General features: G+C 39.3%; 1 protein-coding gene across 1 annotated transcript in view; it reads left to right on the top strand.

Annotated features, from left to right (window-relative positions):
* fbxo41 (F-box protein 41) overlaps nt 1-20,851 on the top strand; it is a 117,751-nt gene that overhangs the window by 71,943 nt on the left and 24,957 nt on the right. The window contains exons 6-7 of the mRNA XM_062027094.1: nt 6,895-6,968; nt 12,495-12,883. Coding sequence (XP_061883078.1) covers nt 6,895-6,968; nt 12,495-12,883 — 463 coding nt within the window. The remainder of the gene's footprint in view (nt 1-6,894; nt 6,969-12,494; nt 12,884-20,851) is intronic.

Raw genomic sequence — 20,851 nt, 5'->3', positions numbered from 1 at the left:
CATGGGGAATATGAGTAGAAAAAAACATGACAAAGTATTATAAGTTTTATTTTTACTTCAGCACATCCGTCTTAAAAAAGCCCATTAATAACACATAAGGTAGGTAGGTAGGTCTTTATTGTCATTGCGCAAGAACAACAAAACTTTGTTTTCAGCACAAACCCGTTGAAGATCAGACAAACAAACAGTGTACAGGGTTACAGAACAGGAACGCTTATGGGTCGCCACAAGGCGCCCCGTAAAAGATGGGAAAAAGGTCAACGCTGGGGGAGGATGAGTAAAAAAATACAATCTAGACTGGAGTGGGGAAAAAAACCTCCATAGCAAAGTACATTTACATATTACAACATACAACTGGAGACTTGCAACAGAGGGGAGGGAGTGGGGGGCTATGGTGGACGGCTGCAGCTCATCAGGCGCTGCCCATCACCCCTAAGGGATTCGCGTCAAGGGCGTTTGAGGGGGGAGTGGGGTATGTGTGTGTGGCGTATATTTTTTGTGGATGCATGTGTGTGTGTGTCTCTGTTCCGCGGCCTTGGTGTTGTTGCAGCCGCCAGTCAGTCCAAAGTCAACAACAACAGGTGTGTGTCCCTGAGAGACAGGAAGGGAGTTTGTTGTGTCTTCGCCGCACTGTCCTTCGGGAGAGTCTCGAAGCCAGGGAAACAATCCAAGATAGAATGTTTTGTATGCGAGTGAAAATAAAATTTGCTTTTCTCTCTAAATTGTCTTAGACTGGTCCTCAAATTCATCCTGCAGGGCAGACAGTCCGATGTTATCCAAATCACAAAGTGTCCACAGTTGTGCCCGCATCCTCCAATCATTTGTGGCAGCTTTGGAGTAAACTTGGTGTTTAATAAACACTTTGAGTGCACATGTATTGTATTTTGTCTTTGCTTGGAATCAAAATGTTTGATATGTAATCATGATTAATCTTTGCTTCAGCATCCCTGTAATTAATCTGTTTAAACATGTAATTGTTTAACTGTACTAAAACATACATATGTAATATACCTCCAGCATAATGGCAGCTTTGCCTCCTTTTTGTTTTGAATCCCACACCACACATAAAACAACAGCTGATCGTGTCCTTTTCATTCCGACCATCATCCAGAACATCAAAAGAGACAGAGAGAGGCTGGCCACCTGTTATATGGCCCAGATGGAGGCGTTGCCAGGGAGACCGGTTCTTGCCTCTCATTCAAGCTTATTATGTGATGCAGCATGCGACATATCTGCAAAGATCCGACCGGCTTGTCGCTCTCTAACAACGGGAGCTCCTGGGCTCATTCCGTTACTTCACACTTCTTATGCAACACTGCAAATTGGGGTTCAGTCCTAATACGTCAACCTCGCGTCTTGTAGTGAGACTTGGTGCGCACGGTGTTAGGACCAGGATGAAACCCAAGTGATGAGTGGAAGAAGTGGGGAGTCATATGGTGGTTGGCACCTTGTTACTGTATGAAGGGAAGCCCGAAGAAGCCACACACCCCCACGCAGATGACTCTCTCGAGCTGCCGTGACACAAATATCGTATGTGGCGCAACGTACTGTACACAATCAGAACTTCTGCCTTTCCGGGACACTACAATATACCCCCCCCCCCCACCCCCCCACCCCACATCCCAAACACACACACCTCAACCACGCCCCCCCAACCCCGCCCACCTCAACCTCCTCATGCTCTCTCAGGGAGAGCATGTCCCAAATTCCAAGCTGCTGTTTTGAGGCATGTTAAAAAAAATTATGCGCTTTGTGACTTCAATAATAAATATGGCAGTGCCATGTTGGCATTTTTTTCCATAACTTGAGTTGATTTATTTTGGAAAACCTTGTTACATTGTTTAATGCAGTGATTTCCAACCACTGTGCCGCGGTGCCGTGAGATATTGTCTGGTGTGCCGTGGGAAATTATGCAAATTCACCTAATTGGTCCAAAAAATATTTTTTACAAATCAATAATCATAATAATGTGCCGTTGTCTAGTGCCTGTGCTGTGTAGAGCTTGGCAGGGTAATCTTGTAATACTCCATACCAGTAGGTGGCAGCAGGTGCTTTGTAGAAGTGGGAACGCGTCAAGGATGGTTTGTCGTGATCCCAATATGCAGAGCACAGCAGGAGACAGTGTGCAGGTAAAAAGATATGTAAAGCTTAAACCAGAAATAGGAAAAGGCACTGAAGCTTAGGGATGGCTATGTAAAACAAAAGTAAATCTGAACTGGCTACAAAGTCAACAAAAACAGAATGCTGGACGACAGCAAAAACTTACAGCGTGTGGCGCAAAGACGGCGTCCACAAAGCACATCCCGTACATGACATGACAATCAACAATGTCCCCCACAAAGAAGGATAGCGTACGCACAACTTAAATAGTCTTGATTGCCAAAACAAAGCAGGTGCGGGCAATAGCACTCAAAGGAAGGCGTGAAGCTGCTACAGGAGAACCAAACAGGAAAAGTCACCAAAATAACAGCGCAAGACAGGAAGTAAAGCACTACACACAGGAAACAACAACAAACTCAAAATAAGGCAAGACAACCTGGTGGAGTTTAATTTTTTTAACTTTTTCTGCTAGTGGTGTGCCTCCGTATTTTTTTTATGAAAAAAATGTGCCTTGGCTCAAAAAAAGTTGAAAAACACTGGTTTAATGCATCCAGCGGGGCATCACAAAAAAATTAGGCATAATAATGTGTTAATTCCACGACTGTATATATCGGTATCGGTTGATATCGGATTCGGTAATTAAGAGTTGGACAATATCGGAATATCGGATATTGGCAAAAAAGCCATTATCGGACATCTCTAGTTTACATGCAGAGGACAAATTTCACCACATCTAGTGTGTGTGTGACAATCATTGGTACTTTAATCTTTAATCTTAATGTTGTGTTTTTTGTTCAATCCCAGAAAGACTGTGACTTAAAGTTTAATCCTGGCTTTGTAGATACACTGAAGCTCATTGTGTTCTTCAAAACTGCACCAATTTCCTCCGAAATTTTCAACAAATTTGAAGTGTTTTGTCCAGAGGATTATTTGTGATTTGTATGTTTTCAGAATGTGCTTGTTCTATTTTTGGCCAAAGTAAAACAAAGAAAACAACCTTTATTTTTAAGTTAACATACCATGATTTTACAATTCCGGCCCACTTAGGAATAGATTTTCCTCCATGCGGCCCCTGAACTAAAATGACTTTGACACCCCTGCTGTAGACAGTAGATGTTTAATTCATGTGCACTTTTTCCGCTCCTTTACAGATCTCTATTATGAAGTTGTAAGATATACTTTATATATATATATATATATATATATATATATATATATATATATATATATATATATATATATATATATATATATATATATATATTAGGGGTGTGGGGAAAAATCGATTCGAATTCGAATCGCGATTCTCATGTTGTGCGATTCAGAATCGATTCTCATTTATAAAAAATAGATGTATTTTTTAAATTATTTTTTAAATATTTTTTTATTTTTTTTATTTTTTATTAATCAATCCAACAAAACAATACACAGCAATGCCATAAAAATGCAATCCAATTCCAAACCCAAACCTGATCAAGCAACACTCAGAACTGCAATAAACAGAGCAATTGAGAGGAAACACAACACAGAACAAACCAAAAGTAGTGAAACAAAAATGAATATTATCAACAACAGTATCAATATTAGTTACAATTTCAACATAGCAGTGATTAAAAATCCCTCATTGAGATTATCATTAGACATTTATTAAAAAAACAGTGGCTTACACTTGCATCGCATCTCATAAGTGTCCAATGTTTTCACAAAGATAAAATAAGTCATATGTTTGGTTCATTTAGTAGTTAAAACAAATTTACATTATTGCAATCAGTTGATAAAACATTGTCCTTTACAATTATAAAAGCTTTTCACAAAAATCTACTACTCTGCTTGCATGTCAGCAGACTGGGGTAGATCCTGCTGAAATCCTATGTATTGAATGAATAGAGAATCCTTTTGAATCGGGAAAAAAAATTGTTTTTGAATCGAGAATCGTGTTGAATTGAAAAAAAAAATCGATTTTGAATCGAATCGTGGGACACCCAAAGATTCACAGACCTTACATATATATATATATATATATATAAGGGCTGTGAATCTGTGTATATATATATATATATATATATATATATATATATATATATATATATATATATATATATATATATATATATATATATATATATATATATATATATATATATATATATATATATATATATATATATATATATATATATAGATACAGTATATATAACAGTTTATTATTTTTCATTTGTATAGTCCACAAACGAGTGCTGTTTCTTGTGTTTTTAATTTTTTTAACCTATCACCTGTGAGAGAAGGTTAGATAGGATTTACATCACTGCCAGCCGCAATCACAATAAACATACTAATAAATGTATAGCTCTGACCGTGTCGGTCAGAAATAGGCATTGCTATCTTTTATATTTGGATGGCAGGGTCTCATTATCTGCCTGCTGGCATGGCCGTGTTCAACTCGCATTCCGAGAGTTGCAGTTACTGGCGGTGGATCCCACTGGTGTGCAATAGATCACACTACACAAACGCTGCAGCAGCACACAAACAGCTTGGGGCAAAAGGAGAGTGTTTGTTACCACACTGTAAGCTGTGGAGCTGATGGTTGCTTCGCCGACGTTCCTCTAGCGCCACCTTCTGGTCAAATTCCTATGATCTCATCAAAGATTATTATTATCGTTCCTCTTTTTTTATCTGTTGCTTCAATACAGTAATATTTCATTTTTTTACCGCTGATTGCACGTGTTTTATTTTAGACTCCATGTCCATAGCGGAGAGCTCGGAGGCGTATAGCTGTGAGCGTGCAATGCATGCTTGTTATGTAACACTGCTCTTCTTTGGGTTTTATCCATCCATTCATCCATTTTCTACCGCTTGTCCCTTTCGGGGTGGAGGGGAGGTGCTGGAGCCTATCTCAGCTGCATTGGGGCGGAAGGCGGGGTACACCCTGGACAAGTCGCCACCTCCTCGCAGGGCCTTTTTGTTGTTTTATTTACAGCAGGGGTGTCCTAAGTGCCGCAGGTCATTTTTTTTTAACGGCCCCACGGCACATTTTAAAAATACGATTGAAAAAAATTAAAAACAAAAATAGTGGGATAAAAGAGCAAACGGTTGAAATGTAACGAGAAAATGTTGCAATGTTTACTCTAATAACACAAAGCTGCCATGCAGGCTGTTTCTTTCTTTAAAACATAATTACGAATCAAAATCAATGTCATTACGAACCACAATGGAAACAAGCCTTTTGGCTTTTTGTGCCATCAATTTGCCTTCTTAAAGCATTACATGGATTGAATTCTTGAAGATGTCAATAAACTTCTCAAACAATCAATCAATTATGAATTATTGACCTATTCAAGGCTCCAATTAAGTCACATTAAATATTCCACTTTGAGATATTTTTTGGGGAAAATGTTGCATGTTTTGTGTTTGCCATATAAAAAACTGAGCTGTTTTTTATTTTTTTTACTCCCTATATGTGTATATATATATTTATCTGTTTATATTATTTTATTTTATTTCTGATTATTATTATTAATAATGTATTAGTATTTATTTTTTATTTATTTAATTAACGTATTTGCAAATATTATTTTGTTTTTCTGCTGTTTCTTTCTTTTGGGGGAGGTGGGGTGGTATGGTTGGGATATAAACCTAAAAATATATTTTGACATTTAGGGCAGACAACAGATATATGATGTATGTGAATATGATGTAATGGATAGGAATGTCTGATGCTGGATGTCAATAAAAATAAAATGGAAAAAAAAACAACTGAGCTGTTTTTTTTTAAAGAAGGGCCTAAAACGAACAAACAAAAATCATAAACAACAATAAAACTTATAATTGACGGATAGATCTGAAGTTGATCTCGAGATTATTGTGTTAAAAGTAATCAGTAAAATAAATGTATGATTTATTTTTTAACACTTTAATGAGCAGGACCCTTTTGGATCCCCAATCATTTTTGTGTGATTTGTTTTTAAGTGTCATTGCTCCAAAAATAATAATGAATTAAAATCAACGGTGTTATGAGTTATTGACCTTTTTAAGGCTCCAATTATTATATAATCTCAAATATTCCACTTAAAAATGTTATTGGGTGAAAATATTGCATATATTGTGTTTTTTCCATTTAAAAAAACAGGGTTTTGTTTGACAAAAAGAGTATGCAACTTAAATTTTTTTAAACTTTATATTGACAGATACATTTTGATTTTATATTGACAGAATATTGATCTAGAGATTTAAAACTTGAATAATAATACAAATAATAGTACCGAATAATGACACATTTTTAATATTTTTTGGACCAAAACCCTTTGTGGTCCCCGGGATCAAGCCTGAGTGGAGGCCTAAATGTATATTGTGTTGGTTTTCAAAATAAAAAAATATCAAAATGGCCCCCGCTTGCTTTGATTTTTCAGTGTGCGGCCCTCAGTGGAAAAAGTTTGGACACCCCTCATTTACAGTAAAACTGCTGCGTCCCCATAAACAAATCAGCCAAATCCCATGAAATGTTTCCAATTATCCAGTCCTTTCTTCTCTTTGTTGAACATGATCAGTTGAATGATGCCCCTGCAAACTGCTAATGAGTGAAAAGAATACACTCTGATGTATAAGTTGTACTTATTTATACGGTATAACCACTGGGGAAGCAATTAAAGACGCAGCTGGTGCTTAAAAAGGTGTCTCCCGCCCACACAGGCCATGTATGAGCAGAGGCCATGGCTAAGGACGCTTTAATAAAACATTTCTTTTAACTCTTCCCGGTTTTTTTTTTCCTCTCTTGTGCATCTTCACCTCTCTCTCCAGAGAAACTCCAGCATCTCTGGAAGCACAAGGGGCATCTACCAAGCATCCGAGCGACGTTCATCTCCCAGTACGGGGTAAGACTTCACGCCGCCTTTTTGTTTTTCTTTTCTATATGGAAACTTATATTGGAAATAAGTAGCTGGGGAGAGGAAAGTCTGGGCTTCCCTGCTTAGGCTGCTGCCCCCGCGACCCCACCTCAGATAAGTGGAAGAAAATGGATGGATGGATATTGAAACTTTCTGACTCACTTCTTCATACGAAAAGAACAATATCCTTCTTGCATGTGCCAGTCATGAGAATAAGTGCCACTCTGAAGAAGAATTTACCAGAAAACAGGATAATGTCATGAGAAATTACTCTCAATAGGCCCCATTCAGCAACCGTTCTTGAGAACAACATTTTGTTCTTAGGCCCACTTACGAAGTTTTTAAGGAGATTTTTGTATTCACCAATGTTTTCTTAGCTGGGATTTGTTCGTAGGTAAGAACAAAATCTACGAGTGCTCCAGAGCAGTGGTCCCCAACCTTTTTGTAGCTGCGGACCGGTCAACGCTTGAAAATTTTGGGGCTGGGGGGTTATGGTATTTTATTTTATTTTATTTTTTATTTTTTTGTCATAAAGAAATACAATCATGTGTGCTTAGGGACTGTATCCCTGCAGACTGTATTGATCTATATTGATATATAATGTATATATATTGTGTTTTTATGTTGATTTGATAAAAATATATATATGTATTTTATTTTTTTATTTTTTATTTTTTAAATTTCTTGTGCGGCCTGGTACCAATCGGTCCACGGACCGGTACCGGGCCGCGGCCCGGTGGTTGGGGACCTCTGCTCCAGAGCACTCTTAGGGTGGCTTACTTGTTCTTAAGTGTGACAAGTTCCCTTACTTCTATTGTCTAATGTTCAATTAATATCATAGATGGATAGATAGATATAGAGAGATAGATAAGACAGACTGACATATAGCAAAATGAGCAATTTATAGACATTTCAAAATACTGTGTGCATGCACACACTCACGCACATACCATTTCTTTTTAACGTCTTCAACTGTGCGGACCTCACCACTTGACACCATATTTACTGCATCGGTTATAGTGGCCCAGATCTTCGCTTTATATGTGCCCTTAAACCCCGAGTTTGCACTGCTGAGGATCACTACTTTGTTTTTCTCCACTTCCTGCAGTAGAAGCTCCTTTTCTGAACTCGACCAGTTTTTCTTCCGCTTCGGGGCTACCTCAGCTGTCCCCCCTTTCTTAAACTTACGTTTTGACATTATGTATTTCCCCCGCGGGATAATACGAATTTCTCTTCTGTAATCTGTTTGTGTTTTCTCCGCGTGTTTGATGTTCGGCTTTTCCGCCAGAATTGTGCCCTTATATGGGGAATTACGGGCGTTTACCTATGCAAATTACGGAATTAAGGGTGTTTACATATGCATATTGGGGAAATAAGGGCGCGTTTATATGCAAATTATGATAGACACGCAAAAAGTCAGTGTTCAAAAACAAAAACTTTTTTTTTTTTAAATAGTTGTTTTTTTATTTGAACTAAGCAAAATTATCTGCCAATAGAACAAGAAAATTTGGCTTGTCAAGACTTTCCAAAACAAGTAAAATTAGCTAACCTCAATGAACCCAAAAATACCTTAAAATAAGTATATTCTCACTAATAACAACTGTACTACTACAGGAGTACGTATTTTCTATTGTTTCATTGAAAATAAAACAGCAAAGTCCATTTGGCTGTCATCTGTTTTAATATGAGACACAATTGTGTCAAAGTCATGATTTTTTTTTTTTTTTACATGCTTGAAATAAGAAATTATTACTTTAAAAAAGTAGTTTTATACTTGTGAGTGTTGATGACACAGCTTTGCAACAGTTGATAATTTAGTTTCAAGCATGTTTTACTCAATATAGGTCATACAATCTCAGCAACAAGCTGTAATATCTTACTGAGATAATTTAGGACCAAAACCCTTAAAACAAGTAAAACACTCTAACATAAAATCTGCTTAGTGAGAAGAATTATCTTATCAGACAGAAAATAAGCAAATATCACCCTTATTTGAGATATTTAATCTCACTTAGATTTCAGTTTTTGCAGTGCAGCAGGTGGGAACAATTTGGTCGTTTAAGAACACGTCATGAATTAGAATGGACTCCTCTTAGAAAATCACTTAGGAAGAAAGATACGAGGAAAAGTTAGGAACTTATTGCTGAATGGGACCCAATGTTGGTAAAAAAAACCCCCAAAAAACCATAACTTTACTGGTATGAAATCTAAAAGATGGGTTTCTTTAAAGTCATAATTTTTTGAGTATTATTTTGGGTATATGTCCGTATTAACATGTAGAAAACCTTAATCTCATAATATTGTAACTTTATTTTAATAAAATTATAACTTAAATCATTTATATTAACTCATTCTCATCTTATTACAATGTCGGTCACTCAAAATGACAACTTTCAAGAAATAATGATTTAGTATCATAAATGTTGACTTTATGACTTTATTCTTGTACTATTACAATGTTGTTTACTTAAAATTAAATTTGTTGTCATAATTATGACTGATGTCTCATAAAATTAAGTTTTTATCCTCAAAAGGTTAATTAACATAAATAGTTTATTGACTATTGGTGTTCGAATACAATTTTTTAACCTAAAATTACAAATTTTTTGTCATAATTTTATGACTGGTGTCTTATGGAATTGTAGTTCTATAACTGTTTTTCATCCTAAAAAATTGAGATTTCATTGTCATAAAATTATTATTTACTGTTGCAACTTTATTTGTATACTATTACAATTTTTTTCACTTAAAAAACAAAAACATTTCTCAAAATGTATTTTATCTTTGAAACGTGTCTTTCTTTCTCTAAATATTGAGACTTAATTATCATAAAATTATTATTTATTGTTACGACATTATTCTCATACTATTAGAATTTTGTTTACTTAAAATTACATTTGACTTTATTATCGTGATTTTATGACTGGCTTCTCAGATATAATATAAATAATGATTTTATTCTCACTTTTTTTTTCTTTAAAGCCACGGTACGTCTTTTTTCCTCCAAATATTGGGCCTTAATTGTCATGAAATTGTTTATAATTCTTACGGCGTTAATCTTGTATGATTACGAATTTACTCAAAATGAATATTATTTTCTCATCATTTTGTAAATTAATTCTCATAAAATACAGATTTCATTCTCACCAATGTCCACTTTTATATTCAAATATTGAGACTCATACCTCATAAAATGTTGATTTATTCTTGTAAAACACAAATGTATTCTAATATTCTTTCACTTTTTTTTTCTTAAAAATGTCTTCATTATCATTAACTTTTTCTCAAATTTGATCCAAACAAATTGTCACAAAACAATTTTTCTATTTTTGTAAATGACAACTTCATTACGTTAAAAAATAAAACTGCGTTCATGTAAAACTTGTTTTTCACATAAATTTGGATTATTATCAAAGTTAAAAGTTATTCTCGTAAATTGGGACTTTATTTTGGGATATAAGGACTACATTTATGGGAAATATCCAATGCAGTATATTCTTTCAGTGACGCCATTACAAAGCAACATAGTTTCCAAGATTGTAATGAAACGATCACATACCACATGTATGGATGTCTATGATCATAAAGGCCAGGGGTGTCAAACGTACGGCCCGAGGGCCGGATCAGGCCTGCGAACAGGTTTTATCCGGCCCTCGGGATGAGTTTGCTGGTATAAAAATTAACCTGAAATTTTTGAATGAAACAAACAGCTGTTCTAAATGTGTCCACTGGATGTCGCAATAGCAATTCTTTGTATCTTTGTAGATGATGCTACATATCTATAAAATAAACCACATGATGTTAGTACATCAGTCGAGGAAAATGAGCAAACTACATAATTAACATCCTGTAATTTGATTTTGATACAATTTTTTTATCTTGATTGAAAATTAACACCAATGAGTTGACTGATGAACATTATCACATAAGTTATTCAGAAAATATAAATAACGACAAATAAAGTATATATACTATTAACTGCAACAGGTAATTGTAAAAAAAAACAAAAAAAAACATGATTTGTAAAATTTCAGAATGTGCTTGTTCTATTTTTAAACAAAGAAAACAATCTGAAGTTGTCTTTATTTTTAAGTTATCGTGCCGTGATTTTACCAGTCCGGCCCACTTGGAAGTAGATTTTTCTCCATGTGGCCCCTCGATTTTAAAATGAGTTGGACACGTCCTGGTATAGGCCAGGGGTGTCCAAAGTGCGGCCCGGGGGCCATTTGCGGCCCTCAGCTAATTGTTTACCGGCCCGCCACACATTCTGGAAATACATTGTAAAAATAAAAAAGAACATTAAAAAAAGTGGAATGAGGTGAAATCTAACGAGAAAAAGTTGCAATGTTGACACAAAAGCTGCCATGCAGGCTGTTTTTTTTCTTTTGTCTTTCTTAATTTTTATTTTTTTTGCCATTGCTCAAAAAAAAAAAAATAATGAAAAAAAATCCATGTCATAATGAATTATTTTCAGGGCTCCAATTACTTTAAATATTTCACTTTAAAATGTTGTATGTGGTAAATATTGCATATATTGTGTAGTAGCCATATAAAAACATCAAAGTTTTCTTTGACAAAAGCGCATAAAACAAACAAAATAATAGTTCCAGCATAAAATAGACAGATATATCTGAAGTTGATCTCGTAACTTAAGTGTTGAAAGTAAAAGAAAAACCTAATAAAAAATGTATCACTTTATGAGTGGGGCACCTTTTGGATCCCAAATATATTTAGTGATTTTTTATTTATCTTTTCACTGTGATTACTCAAAAATATGAAATAATTAAAATCAATGGTGTCCTGCATTATTGATCTTTTAGGGCTCTAATGAAAAACTGCATATTTCAGTTTTACTATAAAAAAACTAAGTTGTTTTTGAGAGAAAAGCCATAAAACATTTTTTTTAATTTGTATTACTTTATATCAACTTGAAGTTGATATAGAGATTTACTGTAAGCGTTAAATAATTTAAAAAAAATAATAATCTGATTTATTTTTAACATTTTAATGACTGAGACCCTTTATGGTCCCCGGGACCCCTAAAGGTAAAATAAATTAAAAAATGCATATAATTTGTCATGGTTTGAAAATGAAAAATATCAAAATGGCCCCCACATGCTTTAATTTTTCCGTGTGCGGCCCTCAGTGGAAAAAGTTTGGACGCCCCTGGTATAGGCGGACGCTGAGAACATAGTGAGTTATTTCACACTCTGACATCTCGTCTGTACATGAGGTCTGACTGAGCTGCCAGTTGGGGTGCAAACGTGATTCCTGTTGGGACGTCACACACTTCCTGGCCGTGAGTCAGCCGTGGCGCCACACATGGCGGCCCGACGGCGACTGTCCAAGCCTTCTGTCTTAGCTTCTCTGCTAACTGTATAAATATCTCATGAGGTCATCTTTAATGCATGGCACAACAGTTGTACAGATAACATGAGTCCATGAAATAGGTTGTGTAAAGTTTGACAAAGCGTGAGTTCTAATTTGTCGTATCCTCACATCTCTGCGTCGTAGAGCATCGGGTCGGGTCAAGTCGGTCTCACAGGGTTCCGGCGGATACGACAGCGACAGTGTGGAGATGCACCCGATGGACGAGTGCCCCGAGGCTCAGTACTACCACATGCAGTGCCGCCTGACCGAGGGCGCCTACGACCGCTCCCCTGGCTGCGGCGGCGGCGGGTCGAGGAACTGGGGCCTCCGCAAGCAGGCCATCCAGAACTGGCAGCGCCGGCCCTACAGGAACAGCACGGAAGGCGAGGAGGGAGACGTGTCCGACGTGGGCTCTCGGACGACCGAGTCGGAGGTGGACATGTGGGAGCAGGAGAGGAGAGCTGTGGCCGAAGTCCAGCAGTGCGGCGCCCCCTATCCAAACCACAGCAGGGCTGGGTATCGACCTAACGCAGGTAAAGGCTATCCGGAAATGTTTCAAGGGAACACGCCTTTCAGTTGACGAAAAATAAATGACCGTTCTCGGTTTAAAGACGACCCCCCCCATTAGGTCAGTGGTTCTTCGGGAGTTCAAACCCCGGCCGAGTCATACCAAAAACTATAAAAATGGGACCCATTACTAGAGATGTCCGATAAATGCTTTAAAATGTAATATCGGAAATTATCGGTATCGTTTTTTTTATTATCGGTATCGCTTTTTTTTTTTTTTAATTTTTTTTTTTTTATTAAATCAACATAAAAAACACAAGATACACTTACAATTAGTGCACCAACCCAAAAAACCTCCCTCCCCCATTTACACTCATTCACACAAAAGGTTTGTTTCTTTCTGTTATTAATATTCTGGTTCCTACATTATATCTCAATATATATCAATACAGTCTGCAAAGGATACAGTCCGTAAGCACACATGGTTGTGCGTGCTGCTAGTCCACTAATAATACTAACCTTTAACAGTTAATTTTACTCATTTTCATTAATTACTAGTTTCTATGTAACTGTTTTTATATTTCTTTTTTATTCAAGAATATGTTTTTAATTTATTTATCTTATTTTATTTTATTAATATTTTTAAAAAGGACCTTATCTTCACCATATCTGGTTGTCCAAACTAGGCATAATAATGTGTTAATTCCGCGACTGTATATATATATCAGTATCGGTTGATATCGGTATCGGTTGATATCAGTATCAGTAATTAAAGAGTTGGACAATATCGAAATATCGGCAAAATGCCATTAGCGGACATCCCTACCCATTACCTCCCTGCTTGGCACTCCGCATCAAGGGTTGGAATTGGGGGTTAAATCACCAAACTAATTCCCGAGCGTGGCCACCACTGCTGCTCACTGCTCCCCTCACCTCCCAGGGGGTGGAACGAGGGGATGGGTCAAATGCAGAGGGTAATTTCACCACACCTAGTGTGTGTGTGTGACTATCAGTGGTACTTTAACTTGACTTAACCTTTTTGTCATTGGGGGCCCAATTTTTCCACTACAAATATTAACACTGATTTAGTAATCTTACTCTTGATTTTAACCCGATTCAATAATTGTATTTCACCTACTTGCAGTTTGACAGGATAAACCTTGTCGAATGATATGAAATATTATTATCAAAGCTTAGGTCAGGCTGAGAATCAGCACCTCCAAGTCCGAGTCCATGGTTCTCGCCCGGAAAAGGGTGAAGTGCCATCTCCGGGTTGGGGAGGAGATCTTGCCCCAAGTGGAGGAGTTCAAGTACCTTGGAGTCTTGTTCACGAGTGAGGTAAGAGTGGATCGTGAGATCGACAAGCGGATCGGTGCGGCGTCTTCAGTAATGCGGACGCTGTATCGATCCGTTGTGGTGAAGAAGGAGCTGAGCCGGAAGGCAAAGCTCTCAATTTACCGGTCGATCTACGTTCCCATCCTCACCTATGGTCATGAGCTTTGGGTTATGACCAAAAGGACAAGATCACGGGTACAAGCGGCCGAAATGAGTTTCCTCCGCCGGGTAGCGGGGCTCTCTCTTAGAGATAGGGTGAGAAGCTCTGCCATACAGGGGGAGCTCAAAGTAAAGCCGCTGCTCCTCCACATCGAGAGGAGCCAGTTGAGGTGGTTCGGGCATCTGGTCAGGATGCCACCCGAACGCCTCCCTAGGGAGGTGTTTAGGGCACGTCCGACCGGTAGGAGGCCACGGGGAAGACCCAGGACACATTGGGAAGACTATGTCTCCCGGCTGGTCTGGGAACGCCTCGGGATCCCTCGGAAGGAGCTGGACAAAGTGGCTGGGGAGAGGGAAGTCTGGGCTTCTCTGCTTAGGCTGCTGCCCCCGCGACCCGACCTCGGATAAGCGGAAGAAGATGGATGGATGGATGGAGGTCAGGCTGATTACAAAAATAAATACCAATCAAATATATTGCATTAGAAGGCACTCATAAAAACTGATGAAAAATAAAGTTACATACAATTACGCAGTGCTAAAATAACTAAAATAATAAGTATTAAAACATATGTGTTTCTTGAAAATGAAAATACAGCTTCACCACTTTAGTCATAATTTTTGCGCTTAAAGAGGAACTGCCCTTTTTTTCCCCGGAATTTTGTCAATTGTTCACAATCATTATAAGAGACATGACGAATGTTATTTATTTATTTATTTTTTGCATTCCAAATATTGTCTAAGAATGTTCTCATTCATCCAGGTCATTGTATTCTCAGGGCATTCAATCGACCGCAACTGGACTTTTTGTTGGTTTGTCTTAGAAGATGTTCCGCCACTCATCCAAGTAGGCTTCATCCGTTCATGCTCATAGACTCAGATTGGTCAGATCTAGTTGGACTAGATCTGACATTTTTAACCTCAAAACATTCAAAACGGTCATTTTTTGGGGCAGATTTTCGCCATTTCCAGGAGGTGTTTTGTAACCAGTACCTCGCAGATATTTCATCTGATTGCTTTCCAACTTTACCCACACAGATTAGACATATGGAGGATGCTAAATTCCGAAGCGTTTAGGTTTTCATTTTAGGATGTGGGTGTAGCATGGCGACCAATATTAGCTTTCTCTACATAGCGTCAAAAAGTCAAAACTTTACCACAGTGCAGGGGTCTCACATTCAAATGCAACTCGTTAGCCTGAAAAAAAATCTATAGATTTTACGGTAAAAAAACACCCTCGCAGCTCAGTCATTAGAATTTTACAGTAAAATTTATGGTCTTTAAAAAAAAATGTTTTAAGATTTGTTAATTGAAATTTTTGACACAAAATTAACAGAAATACATACAAATCCAATGTTATTTTCTCCCCCACCCCAACAAACAAATCAGTCAAATAAGTACAGGCAAATATTGATATAAAGCCATAGACAATTGCACTTCTGAATGGTGCAGCAATACACAAAAGCAAACAAAAGGCTTATCAATCATCCACAATACGGTGGTTTTTACACAACATTACTGTATATTTAAAAAAAAACTGTACCCCTTTCCTTTTTACATTAAAATTATGGTTACTTGAACTGCCATTTTTTCCCCAGTAAAATCTATAGGCATTTTTCATTTTTCTTTCACTTAAAAAGTACAACGGAATTACATTTTCAGCACAGACCAGTTCAAGAGCAAACATACATTATACATGGTAGGCATAACAGGAATGTTGATGGTTCGCCAGTATTTCCGGCCCCTAAATTTATCACATTTTGCTATGCAGAGCAGACGTTGTCTCCAAGATGTTGTCCAATTTGCGATTTATCGAAAAAGCTGTAAATCTAATGAGTTTACCACACATTTCTGGCGACTAAGCTTTACAGGTTTTTACAGTAAAACGCACTGACTTTTTTTTACAGTGTAGCTATGCGGGCATGCCATCAATGATTGTGCAGCTTGAAAGAGGTCAGAAGGAATACCGTATTTTCCGGACCATAGGGCGCACTGCCGGTGAATGGTTTATTTTCGACCTTTTTTCATATAAAAGGCGCACCAAATTATAGGGCGCATTAAAGGAGTCATATTATTATAAAAAAAATGTTTTAATGTAAAACACTTCCTTGTGGTCTACATAAAATGTAATGGTGGTTCTTTGGTCAAAATGTTGCACCGATTATGTTTTACAGATCATCTTCAAGCCTCTTTCTGACAGTCGCTTCAAGATGCACCGTTTTGTGGGCGGTCTTATTTACGTGCCTGACTTTTGGCAGCGTCTTCTCCCTGTCATCTTTGTTGTAGCGGTGTAGCGTGCAAGGACGGGAGTGGAAGAAGTGTCAAAAGATGGAGCTAACTGTTTTAATGACATTCAGACTTTACTTCAATGAATAACGGAGCAGCATCTCCTCATCCGGAAACAACAACAACAATGCGTCCCGTAAAAAAACGTCCAACCGGAACTCTAATAACTAAAGTTCCTTGGATGAATAATGTAAACTCACTACACCGGTATGTTTTAGCGCTTTCATTACGAGTTTACTGACAGATATAAGTCAGAACTTTACACTACTTTATATTAGAAATGGCAACAGCGGAGGATGAATGTCACATAGCAAGAAGATAGAGAAAAAGAAGAAGCTTATCAACCACATCGTCGGCACGGACTACAAAGGCGGACGCGCGCAATTTTTCAGGATTTATGCAGATCCCAAATACAGATCAGCAGGTACCAGAATGTAAGAAACGTTGTTTTTGCATAATATTGCGAAACAAAACGCAAGATAATGTCTTACTTTATACACATACCATAATAATACTCCTATGTTTAATGCACCGACAATCCATCAAGCGGTGCGGCTTCATAGCTTACCAAAGTCGTACTAAAACATTTTGATAGATTTTTGAGCGTCGTGTGTAATGTTCTAGATTCTCAATGGAACATATAAAATGTTGGTGTGGTTTACTTCAGTCATATTGCCATCATATTCCTAGTTTGTGAACCCGTTCTCAAACAATGGCAATAAAACTATTCTGATTTTGCAGTCTACATGTATCTCTTATGTTTGACTGCCATCTACTGGTCACACTTATCATTACACCATGTACCAAATAAAATTGCTTTGAGGTCGGTAAGCAAAACCAAAATGATTCCGTACTTTAGGCGCACTGTTGAATTTTGAGGGGAAAAAAATAATTTTAAGTGCGCCTTATAGTCCGGAAAATACGTATGTATTAAACCTGGCAGGCCAAACGAAATGACAGAACGGGCCCCACTTCGGGCATCCCTGGCTTAGCCTATTTAGAGTTAAGGGACTTGCGTCATTAGAGGTCGTTGGTGACCATTAATGTCAGAAATACAATATTTTGCTCCTCCGCGTTATTTCTCTCAGCTTTGTGTATCGAGACTGACATCAACACGTTTTCTCAAGCGCCACAGATTGTGCATCTTTCTGTCCGCTCCCCGCCAGCACACTCTTGTCTCATTGCCACCTCTTCTCCTGCGCTTCTTTGGGGAACAAAATAGAAGCAGTCTGGGAAGGATGGCAATGTATGTGAGTTGTATGACGCCATGGCATACTCATGTTCCCCCATGTTACGCTCCGCATGTGGCTGGCGATCCGCTGACGTACTTCTCCCTATTAGGAGAGGGCCCAATCAGGTGTTGTCAGATGGTAAGTAGCCTCACGTACAGTTATTTTTCGCAGCTCGTTGTTGGTTTCTTTAGTTCATTTGGGAGTCTTGAGTGTAGGCGGTGTGTGAGGAAGAGTGAGCTTCTTCTGATGGCTTTGAGCAGACGGACTTGGAGGCCAAAAGATGAAGATGAGTCACCTCCGGGTGATCCCGCGTCAACACGGAGGCTTATTTCGGCTCCTCTCGGGAATCTGCACTCACTCTGTAGAAAACATCCGTTCGTTCCTACAACAAACCTGTACGGTATGTATAAATCGGGGGTCGGCAACTCGCGGCTTTTTAGCGCCGCCCTAGTGGCTCTCTGGAGCTTGTAAAAAAAAAAAAGTTTCTATCCATCTTCTTCCGCTTATCCGATATTGGGTCGCGGGGGCAGCAGCCTAAGCAGGGAAGCCCAGACTTTCCTCTCCCCAGCCACTTCGTCCAGCTCTTCCCGGGCGAATCCCGAGGCGTTCCCAGGCCAGCCGGGAGAGATAGTCTTCCCAACGTGTCCTGGGTCTTCCCCGTGGCCTAAACACCTCCCTAGGGAGGCGTTCGGGTGGCATCCTGACCAGATGCCCGAAACACCTCATCTGGCTCATCTCGTAGTGAAGGGGCAGCGGCTTTACTTTGAGCTCCTCCCGGATGGCAGAACTTCTCACCCTATCTCTAAGGGAGAGCCCCGCCACCCGGCGGAGGAAACCCATTTCGGCCGCTTGTACCCGTGATCTTGTCCTTTCAGTCATAACCCAAAGCTCATGACCATAGGTGAGGATGGGAACGTAGATCGACCGGTAAATTGAGAGCTTTGCCTTCTGGCTCAGCTCCTTCTTCACCACAACGGATCGATACAGCGTCCGCATTACTGAAGACGCCGCACCGATCCGCCTGTCGATCTCACGATCCACTCTTACCTCACTCGTGAACAAGACTCCGAGGTACTTGAACTCCTCCACTTGGGGCAGGGTCTCCTCCCCAACCCGGAGATGGCACTTCACCCTTTTCCGGGCGAGAACCATGGACTTGGAGGTGCTGATTCTCATCCCAGTCGCTTCACACTCGGCTGCGAACCGATCTAGTGAGAGCTGAAGATCCTGGCCAGATGAAGCCATCAGGACCACATCATCTGCAAAAAGCAGAGACCTAATCCTGCAGCCACCAAACCGGATCCCCTCAACGCCTTGACTGCACCCAGAAATTATGTCCATAAAAGTTATGAACAGAATCGGTGACAAAGGGCAGCCTTGGCGGAGTCCAACCCGCACTGGAAATGTGTCCGACTTACTGCCGGCAATGCGGACCAAGCTCTGACACTGATCATACAGGGAGCGGACCGACAGTCCGATACCCCATACTCTCTGAGCACTCCCCACAGGATTTCCCGAGGGACACGGTCGAATGCCTTCTCCAAGTCCACAAAGCACATGTAGACTGGATGGACACATTTTTTGTCCAATATGTGTACAGGAGGAGTAGACGGCACAGACAACAAGTGCATAGAATAGCTCTATGTATTCATTATATATATTACAATACATAAAATAAACAAACAATAGTATAATCAACTAGAGAATGGAGTGTGACTGAATCCAAAAGTGTGTATGTGTACGACGATGTGTATGAATTAACTGTTGTGTGTTACCGGAGTGTTGAGCGAGAGGCAAGTCCAAAAGGGGCAGGGCAGGCTCGAAGATCCGTGAGACAAGCATGTAGTAGGGGGAGACGAGACGCACAGCTCGTTACGTGGAACGAAGGCAGACTGCAGGAAGGACGACAAGGAAGACACGAGACCGATCAAACACGACGGTGGAGAACAAACAGAGAGAGAGCAAGATTGCATAGAGCTCGATGATCGCTTATGGTACTCAAACAGATGATTACGTTCTGGCCCGGAACGCAGGTCTGCACTGGCTTAAGAAGCCCAGGAAGATCATCAACGACAGGTGCGCTGAGTGCTGATTGATTGCAGCTGCTTGCTGCCGCCGGAGTGACGCGTGCAGGAGATGAGCGGCTGTGGTTGGTCCCGAGGTGCGCTCCGCGGGGTTCTTGAATGCGCACTGGCATGTGCCCGGGCCGTGCCAATATGGCTCTTTCAACATTTTAGGTTGCCGACCCCTGGTATTGACTAACAACCATTCACGCTCACACCTACAGGAATATTAGTTGCCAATTAGGGATGCCCGATATTGCCTAAAATCTATCTTGCGATATATATTTCCACCTCCTGCAATAACTATGCATCTCATGATATATAATTTGGTATATAAATGATAATAGAACCATTTCAAAACTGGTTACATAAACTCCTAGTTTGCCAGCTGACATACAGTATGCGGTTACATGTTTTTTTCCTGCTGTGTTATTTTGTCAAAATTATTATTAATCTAATGTTACGATCTGGTTACTTTCTGTTACAGCATGGTTACATCTACGCTTCTGTTAAAATTGTTGCGTCTGGATTGCACGGTTGCGTTAGTCGTTTCCCCAAGATACAGAAGGAAGTCAGCGTGCAGGTAGGATGCTACCCACTTCTCCAAAGTGGGCTGGCTCAAGGTGGAGGACAGAGTTAAACAACTTGCACTGAGCCTAGTCTATAAAATCCACTACACCTCCCTGATACCGAAGTACATGTCAAACTACTTCCTTAACGTAAATGACTGCCATAACCACAACACCAGGGGGAGCTCCACTAACCACGTTAAACCCAGATTCCGAACTCACAAAGGTCTTAACTCATTCTCTTTCTATGCCACATCAATGTGGAATGCGCTCCCAACAGGTATAAAAGAAAGGGCATCTCTATCCTCCTTCAAAATCGCAATAAAAGTTCACCTCCAGGCAGCTACAACCCT

The sequence above is a fragment of the Entelurus aequoreus genome, linkage group LG18, assembly GCF_033978785.1.
Source record: "Entelurus aequoreus isolate RoL-2023_Sb linkage group LG18, RoL_Eaeq_v1.1, whole genome shotgun sequence".
NCBI lineage: Eukaryota > Metazoa > Chordata > Actinopteri > Syngnathiformes > Syngnathidae > Entelurus > Entelurus aequoreus.
This window is presented reverse-complemented; position numbering and strand designations above follow the sequence as displayed.